General features: G+C 38.5%; 3 protein-coding genes across 12 annotated transcripts in view; 2 read left to right on the forward strand and 1 right to left on the reverse strand.

The window, feature by feature from the left end:
- Positions 1-92: 92 nt before the first annotated feature.
- LOC111868596 (probable phytanoyl-CoA dioxygenase) lies at positions 93-11,185 on the forward strand. Of its 6 annotated transcripts, none has more exons than XM_033753111.1 (7): positions 93-491; positions 4,117-4,179; positions 5,662-5,784; positions 6,714-6,818; positions 8,613-8,825; positions 9,976-10,075; positions 10,613-11,185. In XM_033753111.1, the coding sequence occupies exons 1-7, from the start codon at positions 483-485 to the stop codon at positions 10,726-10,728; spliced, it is 729 nt and encodes a 242-aa protein (XP_033609002.1). In that variant the 5' UTR covers positions 93-482; the 3' UTR covers positions 10,729-11,185. The 6 variants fall into 6 exon arrangements, with proteins under 6 accessions (XP_033609002.1, XP_033609000.1, XP_033609003.1 ...); XM_033753109.1 differs by having other exon boundaries at positions 94-491; positions 3,974-4,179; XM_033753112.1 differs by lacking the exon at positions 93-491 and adding an exon at positions 2,204-2,365 and having other exon boundaries at positions 3,974-4,179; positions 8,613-8,793.
- A 2,089-nt stretch (positions 11,186-13,274) lies between these two features.
- Positions 13,275-17,042, reverse strand: LOC111868597 (dynactin subunit 5). Its single transcript, XM_023859385.2, has 4 exons — positions 16,889-17,042; positions 16,251-16,438; positions 14,844-14,955; positions 13,275-13,629 (listed from the first exon to the last, which is right to left on the reverse strand). The coding sequence occupies exons 1-4, from the start codon at positions 16,934-16,936 to the stop codon at positions 13,435-13,437; spliced, it is 543 nt and encodes a 180-aa protein (XP_023715153.1). The 5' UTR covers positions 16,937-17,042; the 3' UTR covers positions 13,275-13,434.
- A 144-nt stretch (positions 17,043-17,186) lies between these two features.
- LOC111868595 (protein kinase C, brain isozyme) overlaps positions 17,187-18,397 on the forward strand; it is a 150,134-nt gene continuing 148,923 nt past the window's right edge. For 4 of the 5 annotated variants that reach the window (XM_023859379.2, XM_023859381.2, XM_023859380.2 and 1 more), the window contains exon 1: positions 17,187-17,615. In XM_023859379.2, the coding sequence (XP_023715147.1) occupies positions 17,428-17,615 (188 nt within the window). In that variant the 5' untranslated portion in view covers positions 17,187-17,427. The remainder of the gene's footprint in view (positions 17,616-18,397) is intronic. The other variant, XM_033753107.1, reaches the window with a different exon arrangement.

The following is an 18,397-nucleotide window of genomic DNA, read 5'->3' on the forward strand; positions in this document are numbered from 1 at the left end:
ATACCGAAGGAGGACCTATTATAATCGATAGAAAGTTTAGCATATACTAATCGATAGTGTAATATCCGTTTACGGATTTTGAAGTTTTTTGTTGTACTTTTCGGTGTGTTCATCTTCGTGCTTTTAAATTTTTACCAAATTGAATCCATTTTCATAATGAGGAGTGACCGTAGTGGCAGTAAAAGGGAAAGCAGAAGTGCAAAAACTCCACCTAAGAAGAAAACTAAATACTTGTATGTTTACTTGAGAAAATAGGAAGAACAATATTCATGGTTAAAGTTCGTGCCCCCCAACCTTTAGAGCCTTTAAAGCTTTAGAGAGCTCATTGTATACTTTGTGAACGTGAGTTCAGCATCACTCACGGGGGTAATACCGACTGCAGACAGCATTCTTGCACAGAAGGTCATAAACGAAAGGAAAGAATGTGAAGACGTCATCAAATTTACACTTCTTAATCGGGAACAGCACCAAGGACTTCAAATATGTTGCAGGTGAGCTAGCATTGTAAAATACATCAGCTACAAAAGTTTACATTGCGCGAATAAGTTACCGAAGGACATTTTCCATGACTCTTTGGCTAAGAAGATGCCCTGTGACAAAGCAAGCCTAAGAGTGGTTCTACACATGATGTGTAACATTAATACAACACAGTAACACACTCTTTCAACAATTAAACCGATATTTACACACACATCAAGAACTTAATCTAACATAATTGTATATACCAATTGTAGGATGACTCCAATATAAGTTGTTTTAACATAAACTATACAATATAGGAGCAGAATTAGTCTGTGCATAAAACGGCACAAATTATTCTGCAAATAATTTTATAATATACATGATATTTGTAATGTGGATCCATAACAGTTACAATTAATTATTTTAAGACTATATATTATAGCTCATGATGTGTATTTGTACCAACCATCTTACAGTGCACACAATTTCACTTTTCTCTTCACTGCATGTTTCGGCACTAATGTGCCATCATCAGGTGTGGTTTTATTTACGTCAAATCATTGCACTGTATGCCATCATGTCTCCTTTATAAAATGATTAAAATGTGAAGTGTGACGTATAGATGATAAATCTTGAAAAGTTTTAATATATAAACTTTATTATTATACATGACATATATACATTTTAATCATTTTATAAAGGAGACATGATGGCATACAGTGCAATGATTTGACGTAAATAAAACCACACCTGATGATGGCACATTAGTGCCAAAACATGTAGTGAAGACAAAAGTGAAATTGTGTGCACTGTAAGACGGTTGGTACAAATACACATCATGAACGTGAATCAGTGCAACAGGACGCTAAAATATAACATATATTATAGCACCTGGTGATGGCCCCATGAGAGCTGAAAGCTGTACCACAAGTTAAATAAACTCGGTTGACACAAATGTGGAAGAGAGTTATTTGATTGTTGTATTGACAGATATATAAAATAACCAATATGAACACTTACAGATTTTATAAAAAACAGTTGACCATATTAGAAACTTAATACATGATGTGAAATGTAGATCTCATGAAAATTTATTTGAAACATTGTTTGATATTCAAATATAGATTGGAATGCTAATTAGAATATTTTGCCTAAGAGGTGGAAAGTGAAGGAAACTGGAGAAAATGGCATAATGAGGAGCTTCATAATTTTTGCTCCAACAGGCACTATTAGGATGTTCAAGTCAAACAGAATGGGATGAGTGGGACATGTAGCATGTATGACAGCAAGAAGAAATACATACAGAGCTCTGGTAGGAAAATCTGAAGGCAGAAGACCACTTGGGAGATTTAGAGTTACATGGAATCTCAAATAAATATAATGGGAGGGTGTGGACTGGATTCATCTGACTTAATAATGGTGACCAGTGAAGGAGCTGTATGAGTATATGGTGATGAATTTTTGGATTGCCTGGAACAGGGGTTCTTTCTTGACATTCTGAGAGACTATTGACGTCTCAAGGTCTGTGCTTCATTCAGATGTCAGTATTAATGGAAAATATGCTCTCTGCAGTGTGTGTTACACTTTTTGCACTCTTAACTTTTATCATCAGTACATTAATATCAGTGTAAGTGAAGAATGCAGAAGCATTTGGAAAATGTGCACTCCATTGGAGTACAGCTGTCCACTTGAGTTTGCTGACCCATGGATTACTCTCTTGCATGTGCAGATAATGTGGGCACTCTCCATAAAGGTCAAGAGGTTATCATCTGTTCATGTGTTTCTCTGCATGCTTGGTAAGGAACTAGAATGACTGCTCAGTCTTTGGGAGGTCTCATATGAAGATACACAAGGCATAGTGATCAGTGACATTGTTTTCATTTATTTACATTTATATGAACAGGTATGTGCTCACTATGAATTGGTACTGGAAAGGAAGGGAACACTGTGTTTTTAGGCTTACCATAAAAGTGAAATATGTTAGATCTGAAGTTCTCATGGCAGTGATTATGATGAACACTGTCTTCTGGGATGCAACGCTGTTGCGTCCGGTAGAAGTTTACCAACACTTCAGAGTAATATACTGCTTCCATCTTCAGAGTGGATGACCCAAGAAACTAAGGCTGAATTAGATGGCACCACATCTGAGACATAAGTATTCTTTGTGAGAGAGCTACTACTTGTATTTATGATATATTTAACAATGCTGTCACATGCTCAGATTATATAATGTTGAATGATTGCATGATCAGTGAAGAATAAGTTGGAAAGTGTGCAGAAAGAAATGAATATGGCCTAATCAGGATACAGTCCCAGTGTTTGCCTCAAAGGACTGAGAAAAACCATGAGAAACCTGTCAGGATAACTGACCTTTAATTCAAGACTTGAGCTTATGACTTGCAGACACAAAGCAAGAGTGCTACCCACTTGAGCATGGTGTTTGGTAAATAGTTACTGTACTGAAAACCTAAACTGGATTGAGCTAGCTGAAGACAGGATTGGTGGACTGTGTAATAATGAAAACAGAGATTCACATTTCATAACAACAGACATGCATTCAGATGAGTATCTGTTGCTCAAGGTAAAGTCTATGCCATAGCTTAGGTGGTTAGTTGCAGGAATCTCCCCACAGAGTCCTCAGTTCAGTACTAGGGAATTTTGCATGGAATTTGTTGTGGATAGTGGCAGGTATTCTCTGAATACTTTAACTTTTCCCTTCCAATCATTATTCCACAATACTCCATTTTAATGTCATCACTGGTTAACAGCCTCATTTGTGCATTCATCTGTGATGGGTGAAAAATCAAGTCTGATGAGTTGTAGTATCTTTGAATTTGTTCATTGATATTCTCTCCCACTCTCTTGTTTAAGGTCATGTTTATATGGAACCTTACAGGTTATTGCCAGTCTAGAAAACCGAAATTAACGGCTGTTGGGATTCGTTGTGCTGACCATGTGACACCCTCTATCTGCTAAAGTTGGCACTAACTTCGCTGACAAGCAGTGGTCGCTCAGTCAGTATAGTTCGCTTGTGGACTAAAGCCACAGAGTTTCTTACAGGTTATTGGTAACTATAGCCCCCGTTGCTTACAGACCTTTTCAGAAAAAGTCTTTCCCTACTGTAAAATGAATAATTGAATTACATTTACCAAACACCCTTGTTTATGTATATTGAAAAGCTTTGCTTCCTGCCTGTTCTTGCTGGCTTCTTGCTTGGCTTACTGTTTGACCCTGAAGATGAACGTGTTATATTCCTCTGGAACGTTGGTGAACTACCAAACAGCACAGTGTTACAACCCGGAAGACTGTACTCTTTGTAGTCACTGCTGTGAGAACATCGAATATAGCATGTTTATATAACACATTTTCTCATGTTGGAATAACAGAATTGGTTTGACATTCCCTGAAATAAAATTGTATGTTTAATTCCTTCATTATGCCTGACATCCTTTTGTAATCCAAAGTAGTGTGACCTGCTGTTCTAATTAATTTTAACTTATTGTAATTACAGTTACAAACAATAGTTGAGTTTTATAACAGTTCCATACAAATATGAGTGGTAGCAGATCAGTTATAACACCAGAATTAGTAAAACGTTTTAATGAAGATGGTGCTGTGGTTTTGAGGGGTGTTTTTTCTGCCCACTGGGTGCAGTTAGTGCAGCGAGGGATCCAGCACAATCTCCAGGAGCCAAGCATGTATGCAGAGTGGCTTAAAGTGAGTAGATTCTACCCTACATAAAATTAACAGTAAACTTAATCGCTTTGTTCATGTGTCTTTGTATGTAATGACACAGGCTGTATTTATGCACTTTCTCTGACTCCTTCATTGCATCTAATTATACACGATAGATTCTGAAATTATATAAGAAGAAACTAAGCATGTTGATTTAGCAGCAGTGCATTATATTGTTTTTAGGAGGTGCTTGTTCACATCTCAGTCAGGACACTTCCTGTCCTGGCTGAGGTTTTCTTGTAGGTGTCTTCAGTCATTCCAGCAAATATCAGATAGTATCTCAATTATGACATTCTTACTTTGTTCCAAATCCTCTCTAATTTGTCATTTACCAATCATCCTACATTCGATGCTATGTAGACTTGATACTGACATCACAGCAAAAGAAGCCACACAATGTATGTGTACACACACACAGGCACATGCATATGCAAATGCGTGCAAAGAGGAATGAAATGTTACTGGTGGATCAGTCACATTGCCCAAATTAAGAACTAAATTTGTTGTCAAAGTTATGGAGAAACTGAAATGAATAAGAATAAACTCCTTGTTTTGACTCCAGTTTTTGGTGTACTTCTCTTCAGAAAGCTTAAAACTTGTCCCAACCAAGTGAGCTGGCATAGTAGTAGCACGCTAGATTTGTATTTGAAAGGTGGTCTGTTGAAATTTCTGTTGTGACACTGGCTATCTTGACTAAGGTTTCTGTGGTTTCCTGCACTCCCTCCAGGCATGCTGGGATAGTGCATCCGTTAGGTTATGATCACTTTCTTCCAAAACCTTAGAAATTCATCATTCATGTCATCATGCCATTCAATGCCATATAGTCAAGATACTGACAATATTGCAAAGTAAACCACAAGAAGAATACATAGCTTTCTTCCTTGTTATATTAGAAGTATTTCTCCATTCCCAATCACAGTGTTGAGGTCACTGAAAGGAGTCCCATAGATGGTAGGAATAACTGCACGTGAGGATCTCTCCTTTCTGTGTGCCTTTGTATTCTCTGCCAACCCCTCTGTCCTCTTTCAGATAGACCAGAGTGCTTGTCAAGGTCTATGATTGTGAGCATTCATACGAACCGAATTTGTAGACGTTTTGTGTGAGAATATAGGGAATTATGCTGTAGAAGGAAGCACAATAGCTCAAGGTTCATCCAGGGGTGGCCATCCTATGAGACCTATGGCTGCACCCTCACTATTAAAACTTTCCTTGGGTTGTACTTAGGGTTCCTATCCCAGAGGACTTTGTAGTCATGAGATTTTTCTTGTGAGGCGTATGTAGTTGAAATATTCTACATACATGTGCACACATCCACACACCCACATCCATGTACAAGCATGCTCTACATACAAATTAAATGTACTATTTTGTTCAATCATTTTTTTGTAAATTGTTCTAATATTAATTTCTGATGCAGTCTACCTGAAATTAATCTGCTTTCATGTAATTTAAATGAAATTTCAGGTCAGTAATAATGGTGGAGTGTACTTCAATGATTATTGCAATTGGAAGAAAATTCCAGAATTCCAAGAATATATTTATAATTCTCCAGCAGCAGAACTGGCAGGGAATCTCATGTGTTCTGAGGTAACCCTGTTAAATTCTTATGTCCTGAGTGTTTGCTGTGAAACATAGTGCGTCCCATCATGAGTCTGCCCAAGACCAGCAATTCTCTGATTATCCTTACTCCTTCCAAGTAAATGCAGGATTGGTAGCTCAGCCCTTTCAGCCTCATATTTTTAAGCTACTGACATCCCCCCCCCCCAAAAAAAGAAAATTATATCTTACGTGTATGTCATTATTTCAAGTTCTATTATACTTTTCCTGTAATATTTCTTGAAGTGTGAAAATTTGAATATTAAAAACCAAATTACACAAGGATATTCAGCATTCATATAGATTAAAAATACAACAAACTGGACATAAGTATATTTGTGGTAGGTTCTGGATGTGTTAAATTGGTTACAACTAGTGGAATAACTTCAGTTATGGTAACAAGAAGAATCTCAATCCTTTGCACACCACAAGCCCAATTACATGAGGTCATTGTACTTAACAGTGAAATTTCCACAGCCAAAAAGAAGGTCTTGCTGTTAATTGCTTAATACAAGTTTCTTTTAGTAGACAGCATGAAGTGATATATTGATATTTAGAGGAAAGAACAGGCTTCTGTGCCAACTAACCCGGTTTTTTTTTTTTGGAAGCAGTGTGAGGAACTATTGTTCATTTTTCTGAGCAACTGCATTTACCCATGAGCATCCTTGACATTTACAGCAGGCAGCTCTGTTAAAGGATTGACAGTCAGCAGGTTATATGAACATTTCACTGTATGTTAATTTTTTTATTCTTTATAAAGAAATTAAGTTGACCAGTCAGTTTCACCCTGAGGGCAAAGCTTGTTGTGCGAGCTATGGCTTTATTGAAACAAATTTGACAGCTTACTTTAATATTGTGATTTCAGTTCATGAAATAAAGAATATAGTTCAGTTTTATCATCAGACCTGTGGATGTTTCAGTGGGTCAAATTTTACCATGAGCATGTGCTGAATAAAGAACCAGGAGCTGAGAAAGCTACACCATGGCACCACGATCAGTCATATTATCCCATCAATGGTGACAAGGTAAATTATGCCATAACTCATTTTAAGATTATAGTCTTCTAGAATGTGAAACCATGTAATCTAGCAGTAGGTACCAATGTTTTGGAGGAATATTGAGTATTGAGTATAGAGGGCGTGGGTTTCCCCATGCACTTAGACCAGTTATTGGTCCATTGTGCGTCCCCCTTTTAATTTCTACTGTCTCCATACCCTACCGGTACTGGTGCTCGCTATTAGCCCCTTTCTGCCAGTGAGGTTCCAACCTTCTACTGGCAGTGGTGTCTAATAGTTAGTCCCTTTCTGTCAGAGATGTCCCCCCTCCTCTGGCAGTGGTACCTAATACTTCCCCATCTACCGGAGGCATTGGAAACTACTTTGGGTGGGAAACTTTTTGCCAAATTTAGCTCAGAGGTCTCCTAGAGACATGAGGTTCTTTTACGTGCCGTAAATCTACGAAACGGGACCCATGGCTTAAAGTCCCTCCCGGAGGACTTGTTCCCTGAATTTTTCCACCCTTAAAATTTCCACGACCTCCGCCGGGTTTGAACCTGCGTACTTGGAGGAATATACTCCCTTCATGTGTCTCATCTTCATCTAACCATCGAGTGGGTTGGGATAGCAGTAATGCTATAGGCTTGTATTCATGAGCTGCATGGTTCTAATTTCAGCTGGGGTACTATATATTCAGACTGAAGTTTTCATGGACTTCTTCAGTCTCCAGGCAAATGCAAATGCTTCCATATTACCTTGATTAGGCCATAACTGTTTTCTTCTGCAGTCCTTTCCAATCTGTCACTCTTCTATATTCTTACTAGTTTACGCTGTATAGTCTAGCTCCCGATAGCATTGTTAAATAATTGTCCCCAAAGATTTTCTATCTGAAGATGGAGACAACTGGTTCCTCTGAAACATCAGTACCTATCTACCAAACTGCATAGCATCAAAACCCAGAACCTTAATTGTCAGTATCATGACAGACTCAATTCTCATTTATAATATGATGATTATACAATTCAGTGAACCATTTCTGACTGTTAGGAATTTTGGTAGGAAGGACATGTTGGTTCCTGAAATCTTCCATATTACACTCTGCATCTGCTGCACACTAATAACATTCAGTACAGTATCATGGAAATTTGTAAAATAATATATACACAAAAATATGAAAGGTTTATTGAAATGAGTTTTATTTTAAATGGGAAGTGGACAAAGCAAGAATTCAAACCCCTGCAGGGTCAGGATCTTTCTTTACTCTGAGGCCTGTTGAATGAATACTGAGGGGTAAAGTGGAGTGAGCGTTGACCATTCATCTGTGTCTTATAGCTCAGATTGAGGTGTACCCACATGTCTTCATGGCATGATGTTTTTATGAACTGGGGTAACTTTGCCTTTAAGCTTCTAATCTGATACATATGAAAATGTGACTTGTGTTTCCTCTTTCCTTTTGTGGACCTAACAGGGACAGCCAAAGATATTATGAAATTTATTCTATACTTTTGCCAATATGTGTGGTAGCATGCCTGCTTAAGCAATGCACAAATGCTGTGGTAGAGTTCTGGATGTGATTAAAATGCCCATTCACAGTTTTTTTTGTCAGTTTTTTGTTTGTTTGTTTTAATTACCTGAGTAAAATTTAATTTTTTAATTTCAGTGTTATTCTGTCTCCAGAGTTTGAGCTACTATATATTGTGGTATTGACAAGGAACGCAACTGCATCCTGGGCAAAAGTCGGGCACTTCTGTTTATATATCATAATGTGTCTCTTTGCCGCTGCTGCTACCTCCACAACTACTAATGCCATTGTTATTATTTCAGGTATGCTCAATATGGATGCCAGTAGATCCAGTTTCATTGGATAGTACCCTGCGCTTGGTGTGTGGCTCACACCGCTGGGGACGATGGTTCAAACCCAGGAAATTTGCCACAGAGAGTGATTATATTTCAGATGTTTTCAGTCACACATATGAAAGTGTGCCAGTAGAGGAGATTGAGTCTGGCAAGTATCACATCCTACAGTGGGCGATGCAGGTAGGAAGTTCTCTTGATACCGTTGTCTGGTCTTACCAGATTATGTTACCAGTACCTGAGCCCATGTCATGAAGAGAGCAATGGCTGATGAACAGACTTTTCTGATGCTCTTGAGTAATTACAGAAACTGACTTGATTTAATCACTATAACAATATAAATTAAAATTATCTGAATTTCATCAAAACATCTGCAAGAAAATGATTTTTCTGTTTACATCATAAGTATTACTATTTAATGCTACTGAAAGAGCTGAGGCCTCTCTTTAAATGTACCATACTGAAACTGCTACTTTAGGAAGAAGCTGGGCTATAGAGCATATGACTGTGGGATTACTGATGATTTATGAATTGGTAAGTATTTGGAAAGAAATGGTCATGGCCCAATGCAGGTACTTTCCTGGCATTTGCCTGGAGAGATTTAGGAAAACAACAAAATAACTAAAAATGAGCAGTGTTCTGCCTGAGATTCAAATGAGAAGCATTGCTGACCTTATATGGAATGAATGAAGATGTAGAGGAAAGCACACAGAAGTACCCTGTAGTGCCATATTCTGGTGAGATGTGATGCCATATACTTGTAGTGTGGTAAACTTTAACCATATTACACGGCCTCACATCCCAGATGACAATACTCTGCATATCACCTCTGTGAGAAATTCAAATCTCACACAGAAGTGCAGTAAATTAAAGTGGTATGTTATAGGTTTCACCAAAAATATGAGGAAATATAACAAAGACTATATAATACAGTATATAAACCAATCCTGAAATACAGAGGTGAGATATGGATATTAGGATCCAAAGGTAGGAAACATCTGAGGGATGTGGGATAAATTTAGAAGTGAAGACATCTGCATGAAGCTGTGAACATAACTGAGGTAACAAGAGATAACATGAACATTGAATATTCAGAGTAGGGTCTCTTGGATTATGAAAACATGTAGTGGTATAGGTGGATGGTAACATTTTGGAGGAACACGTTGCCTCCAGTTTTAGTGTTGACCATGAAGAAGAAGATAAGAGGATCATCTGAAACATTGTTATTTGCTCATTAAGACTACAAGGTGTCACATCCCAGAAGACCACAATACTTGTATGAGCTTCAGTGCTCTGGAAACCTGAATACATAAAATTTATTCTGAATTTTCAGCCAGGAGATTGTGTTGTGTTCCACATGAGAACTGTACATGGGGCTGCCGGCAATTCATCAGCAACCCACCAGAGACGTGTCTTAGCAACAAGATGGCTCGGTAAGTTCCACATGAGAACTGTTCATAGGTTGTGTCCCACCAGAGATGTGACCTTGCAATAAGATGGCTCATAAATTCCATGCGAGAACTGAACATAGATCTGTCGGCAATTCATCTATGTCCCACCAGAGTCGTGTCCGTGCAGCAAGATGGTTCGGTATGTCACATTCACTTTACGCAGCACTGATTATAGTCTGACTGGTAGAGAATTGTGGATCATCACATGCCATCCTATGTTTACACCATTCTGATCAATCACATATCATGACTGTTTCATATTCTCTACCAGTCAAAATCTTTTACAGGCTGCTGTATTCTTATAAAGATCCTCTGACATGATGTTCCACTACTTTAACCTATACAGAAAGATGCTTGAAACCATCAGTAATTTGTATTATTCGATGAAATTAATATTCAGAGGAGAAGACTACAATGAATTTAGATGTATTATATGCTGTCATGGCCTTAAGCTCTGTTTGCAATAAACTACTGACAAAATATTTCTCTCATAGTAAACACTTATTATATGTTTTTCAGGCGAAGATGCATGCATCAGTACAAGACCTTGGAAAGAATCACCACCAAATGATGCTGTTTTTACAAAACCACCATCTCTAGAACAACTTCCAACCATCTGGAGGCTTCAGAAATAGTACAACAGCATATCAGTCTCACAGTTTCTAATTGAGTGTCTGGTTAAGCGAATACCCAGTATCATAAGATCTGAGGACTTCATGGCTGTTAGGCTCATCAAGGTTGTCACACTGAACCCACCTACTAGACTGCACATAAGATTTCAATATGAACAGGCAATAATGGTCAACAGTGAAGTCTTCTCTGGTGATCAGCCACGTCAGTGTGGAACTGGCATTCAGTGTTTCAGAGGCTCTCCCATCTCCATCATCAGGGGTCTGAGTTAGAGTTCTGTGGGACTGGTCTCAGAAGGGATGCTCAGCTGAGACCAATGACAGATGGCCTTGTCCTTTGGGTCTGAAGCATATACTATATCCCTTATGAATGTGGCAAGATGTATGTTGGACAGATTGGATGTCCTATTAGGATGAGGTGCAATGCATACATGCTGCATATACAACTATACCAACCACAGAAGTCAGTGTTGGCAGATGATGGCGACATAAATGGTCTCTGGAACATGAAACAACACCACAAAGAGTTATTTGTGAGAGATCGTAAGTTAAATTCAGGCTTGATACCAGCTGTCCTAGCTGAACATTTTTGTGGCTTTTCTCTTCTTACCTGTTATTGTTCATGCTTGGAAAGCTGTTATCATTCTCAAACCCTATCACATGAAACTGGCTTTCAGCAGTCCAGTTACAGATGAGCAGATTGTTCTCCCACCTTTACAGCTGAAATATGCAGGATTGTATGTGGTCGGGCAAAAGAAATTCTGGAGGGGAAACCTAAAAGTATATTAAAGAAAACTGTCTTCTGGAATGTGGCGCCATGTAAAAATTGTGTTAACCGATGTTTTGGAGGAATGTATCGCCTCCAGCGAACCAGCTAGAGCAGGTGCAACAGAGTGAGTCGAGTTGAGTAAACACAGCTGTATAAGAGGAGGAGGGAAGTGAGTGTGGCTACATAGGGAATAGTAGAGGGGGGGAGGGGGGAAGGGTCTGGTGGAATGGCCAGGAGGTAGTAGGCCAAAGCTGGTATAGAGTATGTGTTAGGGGGAGAGAAGGGAAGGTTAATTGGAGGGCATTAACCCTGTAGCTTGGTGGCTGCGATGGACCTGAGTGGCCTATAGGGTCTGCCGTATATCAGAGGTTTCTTGAGGGAACAGATGGGAGGCTTCCATGACTTGCCGAGACAAAACCCCACCTCTCTGTTCATATTGTCGGAATGGAATTCAATCTCAGTGGGCTCCCTAATGATGCAATCCATATAACGGGTCTTGGTAGTGAGGATGGAGGTATTCTGAAGCTGAATGTGGTGTCCCAAATCAATGCTGTATTCAGCCACAGCTGACTTGTCTGGATGTTTGAGATGGATGTGCCGCTGATGCTCCATCAACCTCGTGTCCACAGAACGGTCTGTCTGCCCAATATAGACCTTGCTGCACTTGCATGGGATACTGTATACACCCGGTGTCCTTAGTCCCAGGCTATCTTTGACTGGCTGGAGAAAACTAGATAATTTCTTTGCAGGCAGGCCCACTGCTTTGATGTTGTGCCGGGACAGCACTCTGCTAATACGGTTGAATATACTCCCGACATAGGGCAGGAAGGCGACTGAGTCCAGTTTATCTTCGGCCAACGGTTGAGAACTCTGTGGATCTGCCAGTTGTATCCATTCTGCCTGAAAACATAGCCTAGGAGCACCAACTCCACATGTAGGTTGTCTTGATCACATAGAGCTCTGCCCTGTGCACCAATGTGGAAAGTGCAGCTTGCTTGTTGGAAGGGTGGTGGTGGGACACAGTGTTAAGGTAGAGGTAGAGCTGGTTTGCTTGCGGATTTCTTCTTGTCTTCTACCCTGAAGATGGAGGCGATACATTCCTCTGAATCGTCAGTTAACACAATCTCTACACGGTGCCACATCCCACAAGACGGCTTTCTTCATAGTCACCACTGTGAAAACCTCAAATCTTAAAAGTATATTGTCAACAGTTCTGGTACTGGGTGTTTGATTCATCATGAAATTTCTTATAATTCCTGGATGTGTAAGCAGAGCTCCTGTCAAACTGTGAGCTGAATGGGCATGTTCTTATTCACCTTATGACAGAAATGAGCTAGATTCCAAACCATAGTGGGTTTCAAGGACTGGGCACAGAGGGGAGCTCATGTCAGGCTGCCCATTCATTTCAGCTCCACAGCTACATGAGGCTTTTCATTTAAGTTTATCAGGACTGGGGTGGGATCACAATGAAAGTCACTGACATAATTTAATTTTGGTATTTACTGTTCTGTTATAATTGCTGATTTACATGGAACAAATCTGAGCTTCACTAAGTTCCTCAAAAATGGCTCAACATACAAAAAGTTTTGTGAAGGACAGGATTGACATTACAGTCTCCTGTGAGCCTTCTCATAGAGATAACACACCATAAGAATATACTTATTTAGAACAACTGCACAGCTAACGCTGAATACATTCATGTCTTCTCGGAGTGTCTGAATTTTCATGCCCCTTCAAAGAATGTGAGTTGAAGGGCTACTAAAGAATTGAGAGCACAACAGCAAAAGCTTGAAATACATATTTTAATATTTACAAAACAAAAATCTGGCGTGGAGGGTATGCCAGTGCTTCCAATATGTGGGATGAAAGCACTGAATTAAGCCGCTGTATTATGTCTGTCAGCTGACTGTATGGAAATGAAAGTATGTATGAAAACTGTTAGTTCATTTTGCTGGCAGGAAATGCTGATAATAGTTGCGTGTGTAGTCCAGCATTAGTTCCTGCATACATTCAGGTAGTTCCCCAATGCAGACACCAGGAGACCCTCCATACTGGGTAAAAGAGGGTACCATAGTCTCTGGTGGCAAAACTGTGTTATCTTCAATGACGCAGCAGTCCTTGAGAACACATCGACGACCCTTCACAAAAAAAATAATGCAGATCAAGGTTATATCTGGGTATGAGAATTATAAATTAGCATATAAGAACACATTCAGGATCAAACACATGAGTATGGTATCACAGAAATGTTACAGATTCTATAAAATGAGAGCCACTTATGAAAAAAAAAATTTCTAATTTATAAATTTGCAAAAAAATAACAAATTTCAAACAAAAAAGAACTAGACTGATCAGATAAGTCCAAATTCGCTGCTTGAAAACTGGGATCATAGGTTCTGATCCCCATTCAAGAAGTCTACTGACTGTCTTAAGATTAAGAAACTGAAGAGAAACGAAGCGTTTCAAGGATGCCCTCTGCTTCGAGTGGGACCAACAGGAAAATAATAATAATAATAATGACTGTAAACATATAGCTGAAATGGACAAAACTGCAGCATTACGCACTGTGACACTGAGGACTGAATCATATTATGTTAAATTTAGACTAGGAGTGTAATAAAGGCTGGTTTGTAGCTGTCTGTGGAAACCATTCAGGTATGTTTGGCTGAACTCACAGGAGATATGGACCTCAGAAAATGATGAAATGATGACAGCATGGACAAATTAAAGGGAAGGGAAAGCAGTATGGGAGAAAACAGTTAACAGAGTTAAAGATATGAAATGGATAAATTCCAATTTTTCCAATATATATTTTTTTTTTACATTCTAAAATTCCATAGAAGGAAAGCCTATTGGATACAGAATAAGTCATACCTCTTAAAATAAATGTGGAATTAATCATCAATTCAAAATCTTTTATAGACAACTAAAGATAAACAATACAAATGTGTAACATTAATGACCAACTTATAATCAGTGAATAATTAGCTGAATACTGTTGGTAATAGAATGGGTAAGCATTTGTCAAATGTTGCCATACTCGGTACAACTAAAAGTTGGTAAGCAATCCTCAATAAACACATAAAAGTTTAATTATAGACAAAGGATTCACAAATTTGTGAATTTATCAAGAATAATTAAAAGTAGTTAAAGAACTAAGTATGAAAGAAAGCAAGAAAGAGGGTGAGGGAAGAAGGTATAAAAGGAATTATTCTTCCTCATGTGTTAAATCTGGGCATGCCTAAAAATGCCATGACCAGATGATGGAGTTTCATAGTTATTAGACATAAATTTATATAAGTGAAGAGATTTCCCATTGAGTTTTGTAAAGAAACTGTACTTCCATACTTACAATCACACAGTTTTTGCCAATGTAGACATATGAACCAATAACAGCAGCATTTACTACAGATCGTTCACCAACAAAAACATGATCACCCATGTGAAGGGGAAAGAATGCCACACTGAAAAGTAACAAACACTTGTATTATCTCCATGGTGTAACGAGACTGCAGTATTGAGTTTTCAAAGCAAAGAACATTACAGTTCCAAGAAAAATGTTTTGTCAAAAATAGATCTAATAAAAATGAGGACACCATTTTAGTCACATTCCACAATCGGAAGGCATCCATTTTCTTTCCAACATCCACATACATATACTCTGTTCGGGAGGAATTGATATTAACAAAACTTTCATATTTAGAGTATTTTGGATTGATCTGGCTCAGGATAGGGACCAGTGGAAGGCAAGTTCCATAAAATGCTGGGAAGTTCTTGAGTACACACACAAGTAGTGGCTTCTCAAGGAGGGTTGAGGTCCATGACAGTAATATATATTCATGAGATTCGGTATCAAATTCATAAGTCTGCTTTCCTTTGCACAGATTTCCAATTTTACTCAATTTTGCACTCTTAATGTTATATTTATATACTGTAAATGTATAACCCAGAATAACCTGCAGTTTAGCTTCTGGATTAGGATGCTGGACTTGTGCACAAATGGTCATCAGACTGAACCATAGTCAAGTCAAAATATTACCACAACTTTCAACTGTACATATTTATTTATTTATTGCTGTTATCAATGTCATCATCAGAATCCAAGTTGGATTTAAGGTTCCCACAGTGGTGGCCATTAAAAGAAGACAAAACTCTTTCTGGATATGCAGTGCAGTCTGCTGAAAGTAAATGAATACTTCAGAGGAATATATCGCCTCTACTACAAAAGTTAGTGAAGCAAGAAACTGGCATAAAGCATGCAGATGCAATCAATATGTTCCTACAAAAAAAGCATTTACTTCCTTAAGACTACACAGCACTATATTAGGGACAACAGAAATATTCATCAGAATCTAAGTCAAATTGAACACTGCATATGTCTGGATTAATGTTGCAGTTCTGCACACAATTCATCAGTTATTTCTCTATTCTGGAAAGATAAATGCAAGCTGTCTGTAGTCATCTTACTTCACATTCTATGAAAATGAATATAAGTTGCTTACCTTTTGAAGCTACAACATTTCTTAGTCTTACATTAAATGGTGGTAATGTCAATCCCACCTTCCATGTATGTAATATGAGTCCAAATACTGAATCACAACCCACCATACATCAAACTGCACATTAGGAACCAAGTTTTTTAAATGTATGTCTTGACTGGTATACTAAAAACCATGCTCATAGTGGCTTTACAGTTGCGTTGGTGGTCCCGGGAAAACAAGTTTCAAGCTACCACATGTATTTCACACAAAAATATTACCCTTTGCTGAATTTTTTGAATGGTGGTCGAATAACTGCATGCTTGCTGATGATGCAATAACGGCCAGCACGTACGTTGGCAAGATCTCCACGTATAATAGCATCTGATTGCACTATTACTTTGCCACTCAAGACTATATTCTGTGATCCACACAGAACTGTCTGGCGGCTCACCTTGTTGCCCGATGCCTGTAATTCATAAGTTGATGCAATGGTGAGTAAGGTTATCTTTATGTTAAACTGTCGGTAAGATTACAATGAGCTTTAAAACTGCAATATATATATATATAGTGATACATTATGACTTAAATACCTGCAAACTTTACACCCACATACACAACAAGAAAACATGACGATAGTACATAATGTTAATTATAAAAGGTACTATCTTCTGGCAATAACGTTGTGTAGCCTGTTAAAAGTCAACCGACGTTTCGGCTCTGCTTGTCACCTGCTCTCACGCTGGTATCTTCCTCGGCTTATTCGACCCTGAAGATGGAAGCTATATACTCCACCGAAACGTCGGCTGACTTCCAACGGACTACTTGGCTTAATTACTCAGAAAACAGTACCATGACCACCAGTGCGAAAACCACAAATTTTACAAGTTCTATACGAGTCTCAACTTCGAAACTTTACCGTCTCAACGTATTCTGCCTTATTGTAATATATGTCTTGGAGTTCCATTCTTCGATTCTAAAGAAATAATTTGTCTATGACACTTATGTGATGATTATCTGCTTCAGTCACGTTCCATTATCCATCCAACTAAATACTACATGCTAATTCTCATTTTCACGAAATGGGAAATTCGCAATATATTTTAGTCCGTGATATTGTCCAACTTGCGACACGCAATTCAGTCTCAATTGTTATTACACGTTCACGAAGTTCCAGCATGGTTACTGGCGTTATTGGTTCCACCTGGTTACAGTTGGTTGCAATGTACAACTGAAAACAGATTGAATGTTACATTGACCAAAATTGAATTATGTTATACCTTTAGTTATTGTAAATTTAATAAAATGTAACCCCCTTTCATCCTGATTTTACATGAACTTCCCTCAAGAGTAGATTTGGTGTTACACTTGATCATCCTGGAAACTCATCGATAATCGGGTGAACGCTGTCCTGCTGTAAGCAGTCTGCTATTGCAGTGGTGTGGGTTATTAGCAGTCATGGCGGACGAAGAGTCGAATGTGAACGACGATGGCTCGGGAGATTTGAATACCGTCTTCGGTCTGAGACTTCGAGGCAGAAAGGGAGCCCTGAAAAAGAAAAATGTGTACAACGTGAAGGACCATAAATTCATCCCACGTTTCTTCAAGCAGCCTACATTCTGCAGCCACTGCAAAGACTTCATATGGTAAGTTACGATTCGAAACTTCAAATTCCCGCAAATATCCGTTCTTAAAAGATTTTAAGAAAATGTCAGTCATTCAATGTGTGACTTAAAGGTACCAAGAAGTGTCTAACAAAATAGAATCCTGGATAGGTTTTGGGCAGAGTTATGCGTTTGGTGAGAATTATTACTTCGAATATGTGTTCTGTCACTTTCACGTGACGAAACTTTTGGGTTATACTGTAGTTTATTTCAGACTGTCTTCTGACTGAATACATATTCAGCTGATGGACAGCTTACTAATATAGTATGTTAGGTATCAGAAGAGATACCGGGAAAGCAGGAAACGTCACGTCATAACTGAATACTGTTATACTGTAAACGGCGAATACTTTCGTTTGTGTTGTACTGTTGTGCATTGTTTACACACAAGCGTGGCCGGGAAAGTTATTACTAGCGGCATCGTTCGTGTCTTGTCAGATAACTTTTAAAACAGGCAGTTAAATCGTAAATAGTAAGGGTATACCAGTGGACCGTAATTGTTAATAATTGATCGTCCTTTTCTGTCGGGGTATGGTTAGGAAATTTCACAAACCGTGGATCCCAGATTCTTGATAAGCAACTGTGATTAAACTCCAGTACTGAAATAGCTATTGCAACTCAGGTGCTGTCACATTACCTATAGTCCGTTCGTAAGCGCTTTACACGTAAATGTAATGAAATAAGTCTACCGTAAGAGATGTAATATACTGACATTGAATTTAATAGGATGTCGAAGTTTGGGAAGTAGAATTTATTTGGATCCT

The sequence above is a fragment of the Cryptotermes secundus genome, unplaced genomic scaffold, assembly GCF_002891405.2.
Source record: "Cryptotermes secundus unplaced genomic scaffold, Csec_1.0 scaffold610, whole genome shotgun sequence".
Classification (NCBI taxonomy): Eukaryota; Metazoa; Arthropoda; class Insecta; order Blattodea; family Kalotermitidae; genus Cryptotermes; species Cryptotermes secundus.